Here is a 12,218-nt window from a genome sequence, read left to right on the forward strand (position 1 = left end):
CTTTGGGAGGCCGAGACGGGCGGATCACGAGGTCAGGAGATCGAGACTATCCTGGCTAACACGGTGAAACCCCGTCTCTACTAAAAAATACAAAAAACTAGCTGGGCGAGGTGGCGGGCGCCTGTAGTCCCAGCTACTCGGGAGGCTGAGGCAGGAGAATGGCGTAAACCCGTGAGGCGGAGCTTGCAGTGAGCTGAGATCCGGCCACTGCACTCCAGCCTGGGCGACAGAGCGAGACTCCGTCTCAAAAAAAAAATATATATATATATATATATGTATATATGTGTGTGTATATATATATATATATTTTTTTTTTCAAAAACCATAAGTCTTCTATTTTCAAGACAGAGTCTTGGTCTACCACCCAGGCTAGAGTGCCATAGTATGATCATAACTCACTGCAGCCTGAAACTCCTGGACTCAAGCACCCCTTCCACTAAACTTCCCAAGTAGCTGAGACTACAGACACATGCTACCATGCCCAGCTCTTTTTTTTTTTTCCTGTAGAGACTGGGTCTTGCTATGTTGCCCAGGCTGGTCTTAAACTCCTGGCCTCAAGCAACCCTCCTGCCTGTGTCAGTTTCCTAAAGTGCTAGGATTACAGGTGTGAGCCACCAAGTCAGGACAAGACTGGAAGTTTTTTTTTTTTTGAGAGAGGGCCTCACTTTGTTACCCAGACTGGTGTGCAGTAGCGCCATCTTGGTTCACTGCAGCCTCCACTTCCTGGGCTCAAGCAATCCTTCCATCTCAACCTAAGAAGTAGCTGGTACTATAGGCACGTACCACCACTCCCTGGCAAATTTTTTATTTTTTTGTAAAGACAGGGTTTTGCCATGTTGCCCAAGCTGGTCTTGAAATCCTGGACTCAAGCGCTCCGCCCACCTTGGTCTCACAGTGCTGGCATTACACTTTGTCATCTTGACAATGGCTCTCGTGAGCCATCTTGCTAGGTCAGAACTGGAACTTTGAGAGGGTAAAAAAAAAAAAAAGAGCTTCTGCCACAGAAGACAATCCAGCTGATCCTACAGAAGTGACAGAACAAAATGAAGTAGTATGTAAAGTGAGTTCAAGGATTAGAGAGCATCACGTTTTGTAGTAAGGGCTTGGAAAATATATCATCAGGGGCTCTCCCTGTCAAACAAAGCTATGGAATGCGGCAGTTAGGGCCATTAGTTCCCTTTCATTCATGAAGACACGTAAAAGAGAGTTTTTTTTTTTTTTTTGAGACAGAGTCTCACTGTCGTCCAGGCTGGAGTGCAGTGGCGTGAACTCGGCTCACCGCAAGCTCCACCTCCCAGGTTCACGCCATTCTCCTGACTCAGCCTCCCCAGCAGCTGGGACTATAGTGGCAAGCCCCCACACTCGGCTCATTTTTTGTATTTTTAGTAGAGACGGGGTTTCACCGTGTTAGCCAGGATGGTCTCGATCTCCTGACCTCGTGATCCGCCCGCCTCGGCCTCCCAAAGTGCTGGGATTATAGGTGTGAGCCACCGCGCCCGGCCGAGAATTTCAATTCAGCATGTAGAACTAAAATGGTGAGGATTTGGCTGGGTGCGGTGGCTCACACCTGTAATCCCAACACTCTGGGAGGCCGAGGCAGGTGGATCACTTGTGGTCAGGAGTTCAAGACCAGCCTAGCCAACATGGTGAAACCCTATCCCTACCAAAACTACAAAAATTAGCTGGGTGAGATGATGCATGCCTGTAATCCCAGCTACTCTGGGAGGCTGAGGCAGGAGAAAGGCTTAAGCATAGGAGGCGACAGCTGCAGTGACCCGAGATCGTGCCACTGTACTCCAGCCTGAGCGATGGAGACTCTGTCACAAAAAAACAAACAAAAAACAAACACAAACCACTGGTGAGGTTGGGAACACTGATTTGTGCCTATAATCCCATCACTTTGGGAGGCCAAGGATGCGGTGAGCTATAATGAGGCCACTACACTTCAACCCAGGCAACACAGGCCCTATCCCTAAAAAAAAATTAAAATTAAAAATAAATGAATAAAAACCATTGGCATTTCCTGAGCCTATTCCTATTTTCCTTTCTGTTCCCCTTTGGTCATACCTCCCAAAGCTCTGAACTCTACAAGAACTATACTCCAGTGTCTCAACGTTCAAATTCATAAACATAGCTGTTCAAAAAATTATAAATGGTAATTTTTCTAATTAGGAGAGATTTTTTACCTGTGCAGGTGTGTCTGTTTCATTGATTGGTTGCCCGTCGAATCGGAATCTGATCTGCCTCATTGACAACCCCTGAACGAGAGAATTTAAAAGCAATAAACGGCATTAAGAGAAACAGAATTCTATTTAGATAAAAGTACATGCATATTTAGCCATGACTATATTAAAGAAATAGCTAAATAAACAATCGCAAACATGTTAACATACCCTATAAATAAAAAGATTTGGGGTGATTCTTATTATTTTTTTTTTTTATTTTTATTTTTTTGAGACAGAGTGTTGCTCTGTTGTCAAGGCTGAAGTGTAGTGGCATTATCTCGGCTCAAGGCAACCTCCGCCTCCTGGTTCAAGAGATTCTCCTGCCTTAGTCTCCCAAGAGTAGCTGGGACTACAGGCCCCTGCCACAACAACCAGCTAATTTTTGTAGTTTTGGTAGAGACTGGGTTTCACCACGTTGGCCAGGCTGGTCTTGAACTCCTAACCTCAGGTGATCTGTCCGCCTCGGCCTCCTGATTAGATGGGACTAGGCACGTGCCACCACGACTGGCTAATTTTCGTATTTTTTAGTAGAGACAGGGTTTTGCCATGTTGGCCAGGCTGGTCTCTAACTCCTGACCTCAGGTGATCTGATGACCTCAGCCTCCCAAAGTGCTGGGATTACAGGCATAAGCCGCCTGTTTGTTGTGTTTTTTTTTTTTTTGGAGACAGAGTCTCGCTCAGTCACCCAGGCTGGAGTGCAGTGGCACGATCTCAGCTCACTGCAAGCTCCGCCTCCCGGGTTCACGCCATTCTCCTGCCTCAGCCTCCCGAGTGGCTGGGACTAGAGGCGCCCATCGTCACGCCCGGCTAATTTTTTGCATTTTTAGTAGAGACAGGGTTTCACCATGGTAGTCAGGATGGTCTCGATCTCCTGACCATGTGATCCACCCGCCTCGGCCTCCCAAAGTGCTGGGATTACAGGCGAGAGCCACCGCGCCCAGCCTGTTTGTTTGTTTTTTAAGACAGAGTTTTGCTCTGTCACCCAGGCTGGAGTGTAGTGGTACGATCTTGGCTCACTGCAACCTCTGTCTCCCGGGTTCAAGCGATTCTCCTGCCTCAGCCTCCCGAGTAGCTGGGATTACAGGTGCCCGCCACCACGCCCAGCTAACCATGCCTACCTAATTTTTGTGTTTTTAGTAGAGATGGGGTTTCACCATTTTGGCCAGGCTGGTCTCGAACTCCTGACCCCAAGTGATCCACTCACCTCAACCTCCCAAAATGCTGGGATTACAGGTGTGAGCCACTGCGCCTGGCCAGTAAGTCATTCTTTTAAAAAGCTTTACTGCTTTTCAGACACAGCTACTATATTAAATAGAACATACCTTGAGACAAATATGCATTTAAATGAGTTAGACACTGAAATGAATTTTTTTTTTTTACAAGTCTCACTCTGTCGCCCAGGCTGGAGTGCAAGTAGCACAATCTCAGCTCAATGCAACATTCACCACCGGAGTTCAAGCAACTTTCCTGCCTCAGCCTCCTGAGTAGCTGGGACTACGGGCTCATGCCACCATGCTGGGCTAATTTTTTGTATTTTAGTAGAGATAGGGTTTCACCATGTTAGCCAGGATGGTCTCAATCTCCTGACCTCGTGATCCCCCCACCCAGCCACTGACAGGAAATTTAAAGAAAAAAAAATGCCCATTTAAAGACTTTCCAGTCAGAGCTCACGGGCTCACGGTGTAATTCCAACGCTTCAGGAGGCCAAAGCGCATCATCTGAGGTAAGGAGTTCAAAACCAGCCTGGCCAATGTGGTGAACCCCGCCTCTATTAAAAATACAAAAATTAGCCGGGCGTGGTGGCGCACACCTGTAATCCCAGCTATTCGGGAGGCTGAAGCAGGAGGATCGCTTGAACCTGGGAGGCGGAGTTTGCAGTGAGCCGAGATCGTGCCATAGCACTCCAGCCTGGGGGACAGACCAGACTCTGTCTCAACAACAACAACAACAAAATCGACCTAAAATGCCACAACCTATACCCTTGAACTACCTGAAATAGCTTTAAAAAAGCACCTGCTTTTTAATTTCCTTTAACACTTACCCAAATCTGTAATCACTTATCGTCCTACTAAAAAACACTCTTCAGGAAGTATAGGAACCTAGACTCTTTTAATTACACAGTCTATCCCTTGCACATAGTAGGTGCTGCTCATTAAGTATCAGTGAAATAAAAGGGATGAAAAACAATATATAACCATAATCTACTTAAAAACGAAGGCCAAGTGTGGTGGCTCATGCCTGTAATCCCAATACCTTGGGAAACTGAGCTGGAAGATCACCTGAGGTCAGGAGTTAAGAGACCAGCCTGTCCAACGTGGTGAAACCCTGTCTCTACTAAAAATACAAAAATTGACTGAGCACGATGACACATGTCTGTAGTCCCAGCTACTCCAGCCAGAGGTTGAGGGGGGGAAATTGCATGAACCTGGGAGGTGGAGGTTGCAGTGAGCTAAGATTGTGCCATTGCCTGGGCGACAGAGTGAGACTGTCTGAAAAAAAAAAATTAAATAAATAAATAAATAAAAATACAAAAAATTAGCCAGGCAACGTGGCAGGTGCTGTAATCCCAGTTATTCAAGAGGCTGAGGCAAGAGAATCACTTGAACCCAGGAGGCAGAGGTTGCAGTGAGCTGAAGATCATGCCACTGCACGCCAACCTGGGCAACAGAGCAAGACTCCATCTCAAAAAAAATTTAAAAATTTGCATGGTGGCCAGGTGCAATGGCTCATGCCTGTAATCCCAACATTTTGGGAGGCCAAGGCAGGTGGATCACCTGAGGTCAGGAGTTTGAGACCAGTCAACCTGATCAACATGGTGAAGCCCCGTCTCTACCAAAAATACAAAATTAGCCAGGCGTGGTGACGCATGCCTATAACCCCAGCCACTTATGAGGCTGAGGCAGGAGAATCACTTGAACCTGGGAGGCAGAGGTTCCAGTAAGCCTAGATTGCACCATTGCATTCTAGCCTCAGCAACAGGAGGGAAACTGCATCTTAATCCCAGCATGGGATTACACTGGGAGGCCGAGGCGGCGAGATGGGTGGATTACCTGAGCTCAGGAGTTCGAGACCAGCCTGGCTGACATGGTAAAACCCCATTTCTACTAAAAATACAAAAATTAGCCAAGCGTGGTGGTAGGTTCCTATAATCCCACTTACTTAGGAGGCTGAGGCAGGAGAACTGCTTGAACTCGGAGGTGGAAGTTGCAGTGAGCCGAGATTATGTTACTGCACTCCAGCCTGGGGTACAGAGCGAGACTCGGTCTCAAAAAAAAAAAAAAAAAACAAAAAAGAATCGCACAGTGGCACAAGCCTATAGTTCCAGCTACCTGGGAGCCTGAGGTGGGAGGATTGCTTGAGCCTGGGAGGCAGAGGATGCAGTGAGCCATGATCATAAATAATCCTGCCACTACACCTCACCATGGGCAACAAGGCAAAACAGTGTCTTCCAAAAAAAAAAAAAAAAAAAAAAGCCGGGCGCGGTGGCTCAAGCCTGTAATCCCAGCACTTTGGGAGGCCGAGACCGGCGGATCACGAGGTCAGGAGATCGAGACCATCCTGGCTAACACGGTGAAACCCCGTTTCTACTAAAAACTACAAAAAACTAGCCGGGTGAGGTGGCGGCGCCTGTAGTCCCAGCTACCCGGGAGGCTGAGGCAGGAGAATGGCGTGAACCTAGGAGGCGGAGCTTGCAGTGAGCTGAGATCCGGCCACAGCACTCCAGCCTGGGTGACAGAGGGAGACTCCATCTCAAAAAAAAAAAAACGCAAAATTTTGCAATTGCAGAAAAGTTAAATAAGATATGCATAAGAATAGTGTTCAAGGCCGGCACCAGTGGCTCAGGCCTATAATCCTAGCACTTTGGGAGGCTGAGGCAGGCGGATCACAAGGTCAAGAGATCGAGATAATCCTGGTGAATATTGTAAAACCCCGTCTCTACGAAAAATACAAAAAGTAGCTGGGTGTGGTGGTGCACACCTGTAGTCCCAGCTACTCAGGAGGCTGAGGCAGGAGAATTGCTTGAACCCGGGAGGCAGAGATTGCAGTAAGCTGAGATCGCACCACTGTACTCTAGCCTGGGCGACAGTGTGAGACTCTGTCTCAAAAAAAAAAAGAAAGAAAAAGAAAAAAAGAAAAGAATACTGTTAAAAACCACCAAAGTGAAGCATGATTCTGTTTGTGGTTTTGAGACAGGGTCTCACTCTGTCACCCATACCGGAGTACAGTGATGAGATCACAGCTCACTGCAGCCTAGACCTGCCAAGCTCTAACAATCCTCCCACCTCTGTCACTGAAATAGCCTGGACTACAGGTGTGTGCCACCACACCCAGCTAATTTTTTTTTTAAGAGATGAGGTCTGGGCCAGGCACGGTGGCTCATGCCTGTAATCCCAGCACTTTGGGAGGCTGAGGCAGTTGGATCACGAGGTCACCAGTTTGAGACCAGCCTGACCAACATGGTGAAACCCCATCTCTACTAAAAACATACAAAAAAATAGCGGGGCATGGTGGTGGGCGCCTGTAATCCTAGCAATTTGGGAGGCTGAGGCAGAAGAATCGCTTGAAACTGGAAGGCGGAGGTTGCAATGAGCTGAGATTGCGCCACTGCACTCTACCCTGTGCAGTAAGAGCAATACTCCATCTCAAAACAACAACAACAACAAAAGAGATGAGGTCTTACTATGCTGTCCAGACTGGTCTTCCAGCCTTGGCCTCCCAGAGTGCTGGATTACCATGCCTAGCCTATGATTTTCCATTTTGTTTTTTTGTTGTTGTTGTTGTTTTGTTTTTTGTTTTTTTTTTTGAGACGGAGTCTTGCTCTGTCGCCCGAGCTGGAGTGCAGTGGCCAGATCTCAGCTCACTGCAAGCTCCGCCTCCCGGGTTTACGCCATTCTCCTGCCTCAGCCTCCGGAGTAGCTGGGACTACAGGCGCCCGCCACCTCGCCCGGCTAGTTTTTTGTATTTTTAGTAGAGACGGGGTTTCACCGTGTTAGCCAGGATGGTCTCGATCTCCTGACCTCGTGATCCGCCCGTCTCGGCCTCCCAAAGTGCTGGGATTACAGGCTTGAGCCAGATTTTCCATTTTGTATGCAGTTTTGCTACAGAAGTTCTCCAAAAGGATTACCATTTAAAATTCCCCTGTATCCTGAAGGGGCACTAGTGTTCAAATATAGAAGATACCAGTGGATAAATTATTTAGCACAATTCGTAAGTTCATGTAGGGTAATTTCAGCAAAACTATTCAAATAAGAGTATATGGCATATTGCTGGGCACAGTGGCTCACGCCTGTAATCCCAGCATTTTGGGAGGCCAAGGTAGGTGGATCACCTGAGGTCAGGAGTTCAAGACCAGTCTGACCAGTATGGTAAAACCCCATCTCGCTGAAAATACAAAAATTAGCTGGGCGTGGTGGCCTGTGCTCGTAGTCCCAGCTACTCGGGAGGCTGAGACAGGAGAATTGCTCGGTCCCAGGAGGCAGAGGTTGCAGTGAGTCAAGATCGCACCACTGGCCGGGCGCAGTGGCTCACGCCTGTAATCCCAGCAGTTTGGGAGGCCGAGACGGGCGGATTACGAGGTCGGGAGATCAAGACCACCCTTGCTAACACGGTGAAACCCCGCTCTACTGAAAATACAAAAATTAGCCAGGCGCGGTGGCGGGCGCCTGTAGTCCCAGCTACTCAGGAGGCTGAGGCAGGAGAATGGTGTGAACCCGGGAGGCGGAGCTTGCAGTGAGTGGAGATCGCACCACTGCACTCCAGCCTGGGCGACAGAGCGAGACTCCGTCTAAAAAAAAAAAAAAAAAAAGAAAAAGAAAAAAAAAAACAAGATCTCACCACTGCACTCCATCCTGGACAACAGAGCAAGACTGTCTCAAAAAAAAGAAAAAAAAAAAACAAGATCTCACCACTGCACTCCATCCTGGATAACAGAGCAAGACTGTCTCAAAAAAAAAAAAAAAGATAGTATCTTCACAAGGAACTACATACAAGAAGGTTTACATATGAAGAATTATGAGCATCGTATTTTCTTATTACATTGTAAATACACTAAGCATAAAAATATTTCAAACATTCTAAAGTTTTTTTTTTCCTTTTCCTTTGAAATGCTCTTGCTCCATCACCCAGGCTAGAGTGCAGTGGTGTGATCTTGGCTCATGGCAGCCTCCACCTCCCAGGTTCAAGGGATTCTCAGCTCAGCCTCCGGAGTAGTGGGATTATGGGCGTGTACCATCACGCCCAGCTAATTTTTTTGTATTTTTTGTAGAAATGGTATTTTGCCATGGTGGCCAGGCTGCTCTCAAGTGATCCACCCGCCTCAGTCTCCCAAAGTGCTGGGATTACAGATGTGAGCCACTGCACCAGGCCTAAAGGAAGTTTTTTTATCTTCACTGATCTTTCAAGTATTAACTCAAACACAATTTCCCAACTTACATAGGTTTAAGCCTTATTCTACTTTGAACCTATTTAGAACAATCTGAAGGGGCCAGGCACAGTGGCTCACGCCTGTAATCCCAGCACTTTGAGAGGCCAAGGTGGGCGGATCACTTGAGGTCAGGAGTCAGGTTAGGTCTACCAAAAATACAAAATTAGCTGGGCATGGTGGCGCACGCCTGAAATCCCAGCTACTCAGGAAGCTGAGGCATAAGAATAGCTTCAACTTGGCCGGGCGCGGTGGCTCAAGCCTGTAATCCCAGCACTTTGGGAGGCCAAGACGGGCGGATCACGAGGTCAGGAGATCAAGACCATTCTGGCTAACACGGTGAAATCCCGTCTCTACTAAAAAAAAAAAATACAAAAAACTAGCCGGGCGTGGTGGCAGGCGCCTGTAGTCCCAGCTATTCGGGAAGCTGAGGCAGGAGAAGGGCATAAACCCAGGAGACGGAGCTTGCAGTGAGCTGAGATCTGGCCACTGCAGTCCAGCCTGGGCGACAGAGCGAGACTCTGTCTCAAAAAAAAAAAAAAGAATAGCTTCAACTCAGGAGGCAGAGGTTGCAGTGAGCAGAGATTGAACCACTGCACTCCAGCCTGGGCAACAGAACAAGACTGCGTCAAAAAAAAACAAAAAAACCCCACGATTTACAAGGTAGATAAGTTCTAGCTTAAAAAAATACAGCGAGACTCCCATCTCAAAAAAAAAAAAAAAAAGACTTCTTGGTCTGGCGCGGTGGCTCATGCTTGTAATCCCAGCACTTTGGAAGGCCAAGGCGGGCGGATCACCTGAGATCAAGAGTTTGAGACCAGTCTAGCCAATATGATGAAACCCCATCTCTACCAAAAATACTAAAAAAAATTGGCCAGGCGTGGTGGCGGGCATCTGTAATCCAGCTACTCAGGAGGCTGAGGCAGGAAAATCACTTGAACCCAGGAAGTGGAGGTTGCAGTGAGCTGAGCTCACGCCACTGTACTTCAGCTTGGGCAACAAGAATGAAACTCCGTCTCAAAAAAATAAAATAAAATAATAAAAGACTGAGAAGTAATTTTATCAAGTTCACTCTTACTTTCTTATAAACATAAAATTACATTTCCTTGGTTAAAAAAAAAAACTATTGTAAATATAATTTGATGGATTTCTGGCACAGGACTGGAACCACATGTAATACTAACCAAATCATCCTAAGGGTTTTCATGAGCAATCACTATACCAAGTGCACGATAAAACTGACATGCCAAGTATAAGTGCATATTCATCCCATCAAAAAGTCACTGTAATATTATGCCAGGCTAGTTTTTGTTCCCATGAAAATAAGATTTTTAAAAATAGTTTTATTCAGTGGAAGTACACATATGAATTCCTCACCTGTCGTTCACAATAGGCTTTCATTAGTTTACTAAGTGGTGTATGCCTCTTAATCTTAAACTGCACCACAGAACCATCCTGCCCCGCCACCTTCAAATTAATATGATCGTTGTTCTCAGTCTTGACTCCTTCCTGTTAAAAGAAAAATAAAAGTATAATTTAAGAAATGTGATCCACACACACTTTTATAAAGCAGCAGCAGCAGCCCTAAGTTGCTTCAAAAATCAACAGGTTTCTCATACGGTATGCTAAAACGGCATACGGCTGTTTTCAGCTGCTGAAATCAATGTGAAAGAGGAGAAATCCTGCCGCAACAGTATTAGATAGCTGTCAGATACAGAAAAGCCCACATGCAATACTATCAGTAACAACAATACATGTTTCAAGTTGGGTCCTATTCAGTGTATTGAACGTTCTCTTTAAGCTAAACTTTCTAAAATGGCATATATCACTCCCAAAATATATATCTTACCCCCCAAAAAAGTTAAAAATAAGAGTCTCTTTTCTAAGCACTTTAAGTACAACTGCAAGAAGCAAAACAATAAATCTACAGCCTGCCATTCAAAACTCATTACCGCTGTCGTTAAAAAGTTACCAACTCAGTTTAATAACCTAAATCCAATCTCCATTATAGTAAACACACACACACAAAAATCGAAGAATATCCCGATTCCCTCCAGAACAGCGGTAATACTCAGGACCATAGTTACGTTCTCCTCTATTAGCAGCTTCATTTTTATCTTCGGTTAAGAGCACTTATTCTCCCCTCCCCTTTGTTGTCATGGATCAAATACACAGTTTTATCCCAAGTGCTTCTTGTAGATTTCGACCCAACCTAAAGTTGTCCAAAATCGAGTGTAGAAGGCATTCTGTAGCCCTAAAACGCTCCAGAAAGTAAAGGCGCGAGAGGCGGGAGGTGTCACCAAACTAAAAGCAGCAAGTCCCGTGTGCCCCGATGATGGGTGTCCCCCAGTCCTGCCGGGAAGTCTTCGGGTGCCTCAAAAGCCGCATTCAAAAGTTAAGGCGCACAAAGTCTCTCTGCTCGTACCTGTGCCTCCAACTTCATGAAACCACATGGTCTTCGCGGATTAGGGGTTCGTTGGCACCCAGGGAAAAGCCGCTGCCCCTCCCCCCTCAGGCCCCTGAGGCCGTTAAAGTGGGAAATACTCCACGGGAATCCCCCTACCCCCAGGCCCAGTACGGCGGCCAGCGGGCATCCAGGTTCCTGCTCATCAGCAGCCCATTGATTCGCCCCGAACCCTCGCCCCGCCGCCGCCGCCCCGGGCAGCAGTCCCCAGATGCCCGCGGTTCCTACCCCTGAGAGGTGAAGCCCGAGCCCAGGGGACTCCCCGCCGCCTCGGAGACTGCAACATCCGACGCGGGGTCGGCGCAGGGTGGAGACCCCGCGCGCCCTAACGCCCCTCCTCACGCGCGCCGGTCGGCTGGGCCAAGAATCCCCGTTCGGGGCTGGTGGGCCCGCGGGCGTCCGCGATCTGCCCGCCCAACTCGCGCCCCGCGCGCACTCGGAGGCCGCCGGGGGCGGGAGAGAGCGGCGGGGCCTCCTCCGGCGCGGGAGGGAGGAAGAGAGGGAGGGAGGAAAATGGCGCGGAGCGCCGGGGCCTGAGCCGCGGCCGGCCCTGTGGGGGGCCCGGGAAGGCGCTGGGAGCCAGCGGCGGGCTCTGGCCGGACCCCGGCCCGCGCCCTGACCCCGACCGCCCGGCGAGGCGAAGGGGACGGCGCCGAGCTCACCTTGGGCTTTTCGTCGGCCATGGCGAGCGCCGGAGTCTCCTCAGCTGCCGCTTCACAAAAGAGGTACCAGGTCCGCACCAAACGAGCACACAAGCAGCACCAGGAGCGGCAGAAGAAGGAGGCGGCAGCGGTGGACGAGGGAGAGGGTGCGCGCACGTCGTGCGCTCCCTCCCCCCACCCTGCGTGCGCGAGCACGAGCCGCCGGGGCCTCCCATTGGCTGGCGCCTCGCGGGAGCGCGCAACGCTTACATAACCACCCCCACCCCCCGCCCCGCGCCACCGCGTCCTGGGCCAGGTGCCCGCCCAGCCGGCGGGAAGAAGCGCGGACACGCGCACCCGGGCCGCCGCGGGGGCGCGCCTGGCTCTGGGCGGGGCTGTATTGTCCTCCTTCGTGGTGGAGCATAATCAAAATGGCTTCCAGCTGGTCCTCGGTGGGAACGATGAGG

At 48.9% G+C, this 12,218-nt stretch overlaps 1 protein-coding gene across 1 annotated transcript in view; it reads right to left on the reverse strand.

Annotated features, from left to right (window-relative positions):
• The window catches only part of SUMO2 (small ubiquitin like modifier 2), a 22,691-nt gene extending 10,732 nt beyond the window's left edge, over positions 1-11,959 (reverse strand). Inside the window, exons 1-3 of the mRNA XM_026456806.1 lie at positions 11,773-11,959; positions 10,024-10,155; positions 2,187-2,258 (exon numbers count right to left, since the gene is read on the reverse strand). Of these exons, the coding sequence (XP_026312591.1) occupies positions 2,187-2,258; positions 10,024-10,155; positions 11,773-11,793 (225 nt within the window). The 5' untranslated portion in view covers positions 11,794-11,959. The remainder of the gene's footprint in view (positions 1-2,186; positions 2,259-10,023; positions 10,156-11,772) is intronic.
• Between the last annotated feature and the right edge of the window lie 259 nt (positions 11,960-12,218).

The sequence above is a fragment of the Piliocolobus tephrosceles genome, chromosome 16 (genome assembly GCF_002776525.5).
Source record: "Piliocolobus tephrosceles isolate RC106 chromosome 16, ASM277652v3, whole genome shotgun sequence".
Taxonomy (NCBI): Eukaryota; Metazoa; Chordata; class Mammalia; order Primates; family Cercopithecidae; genus Piliocolobus; species Piliocolobus tephrosceles.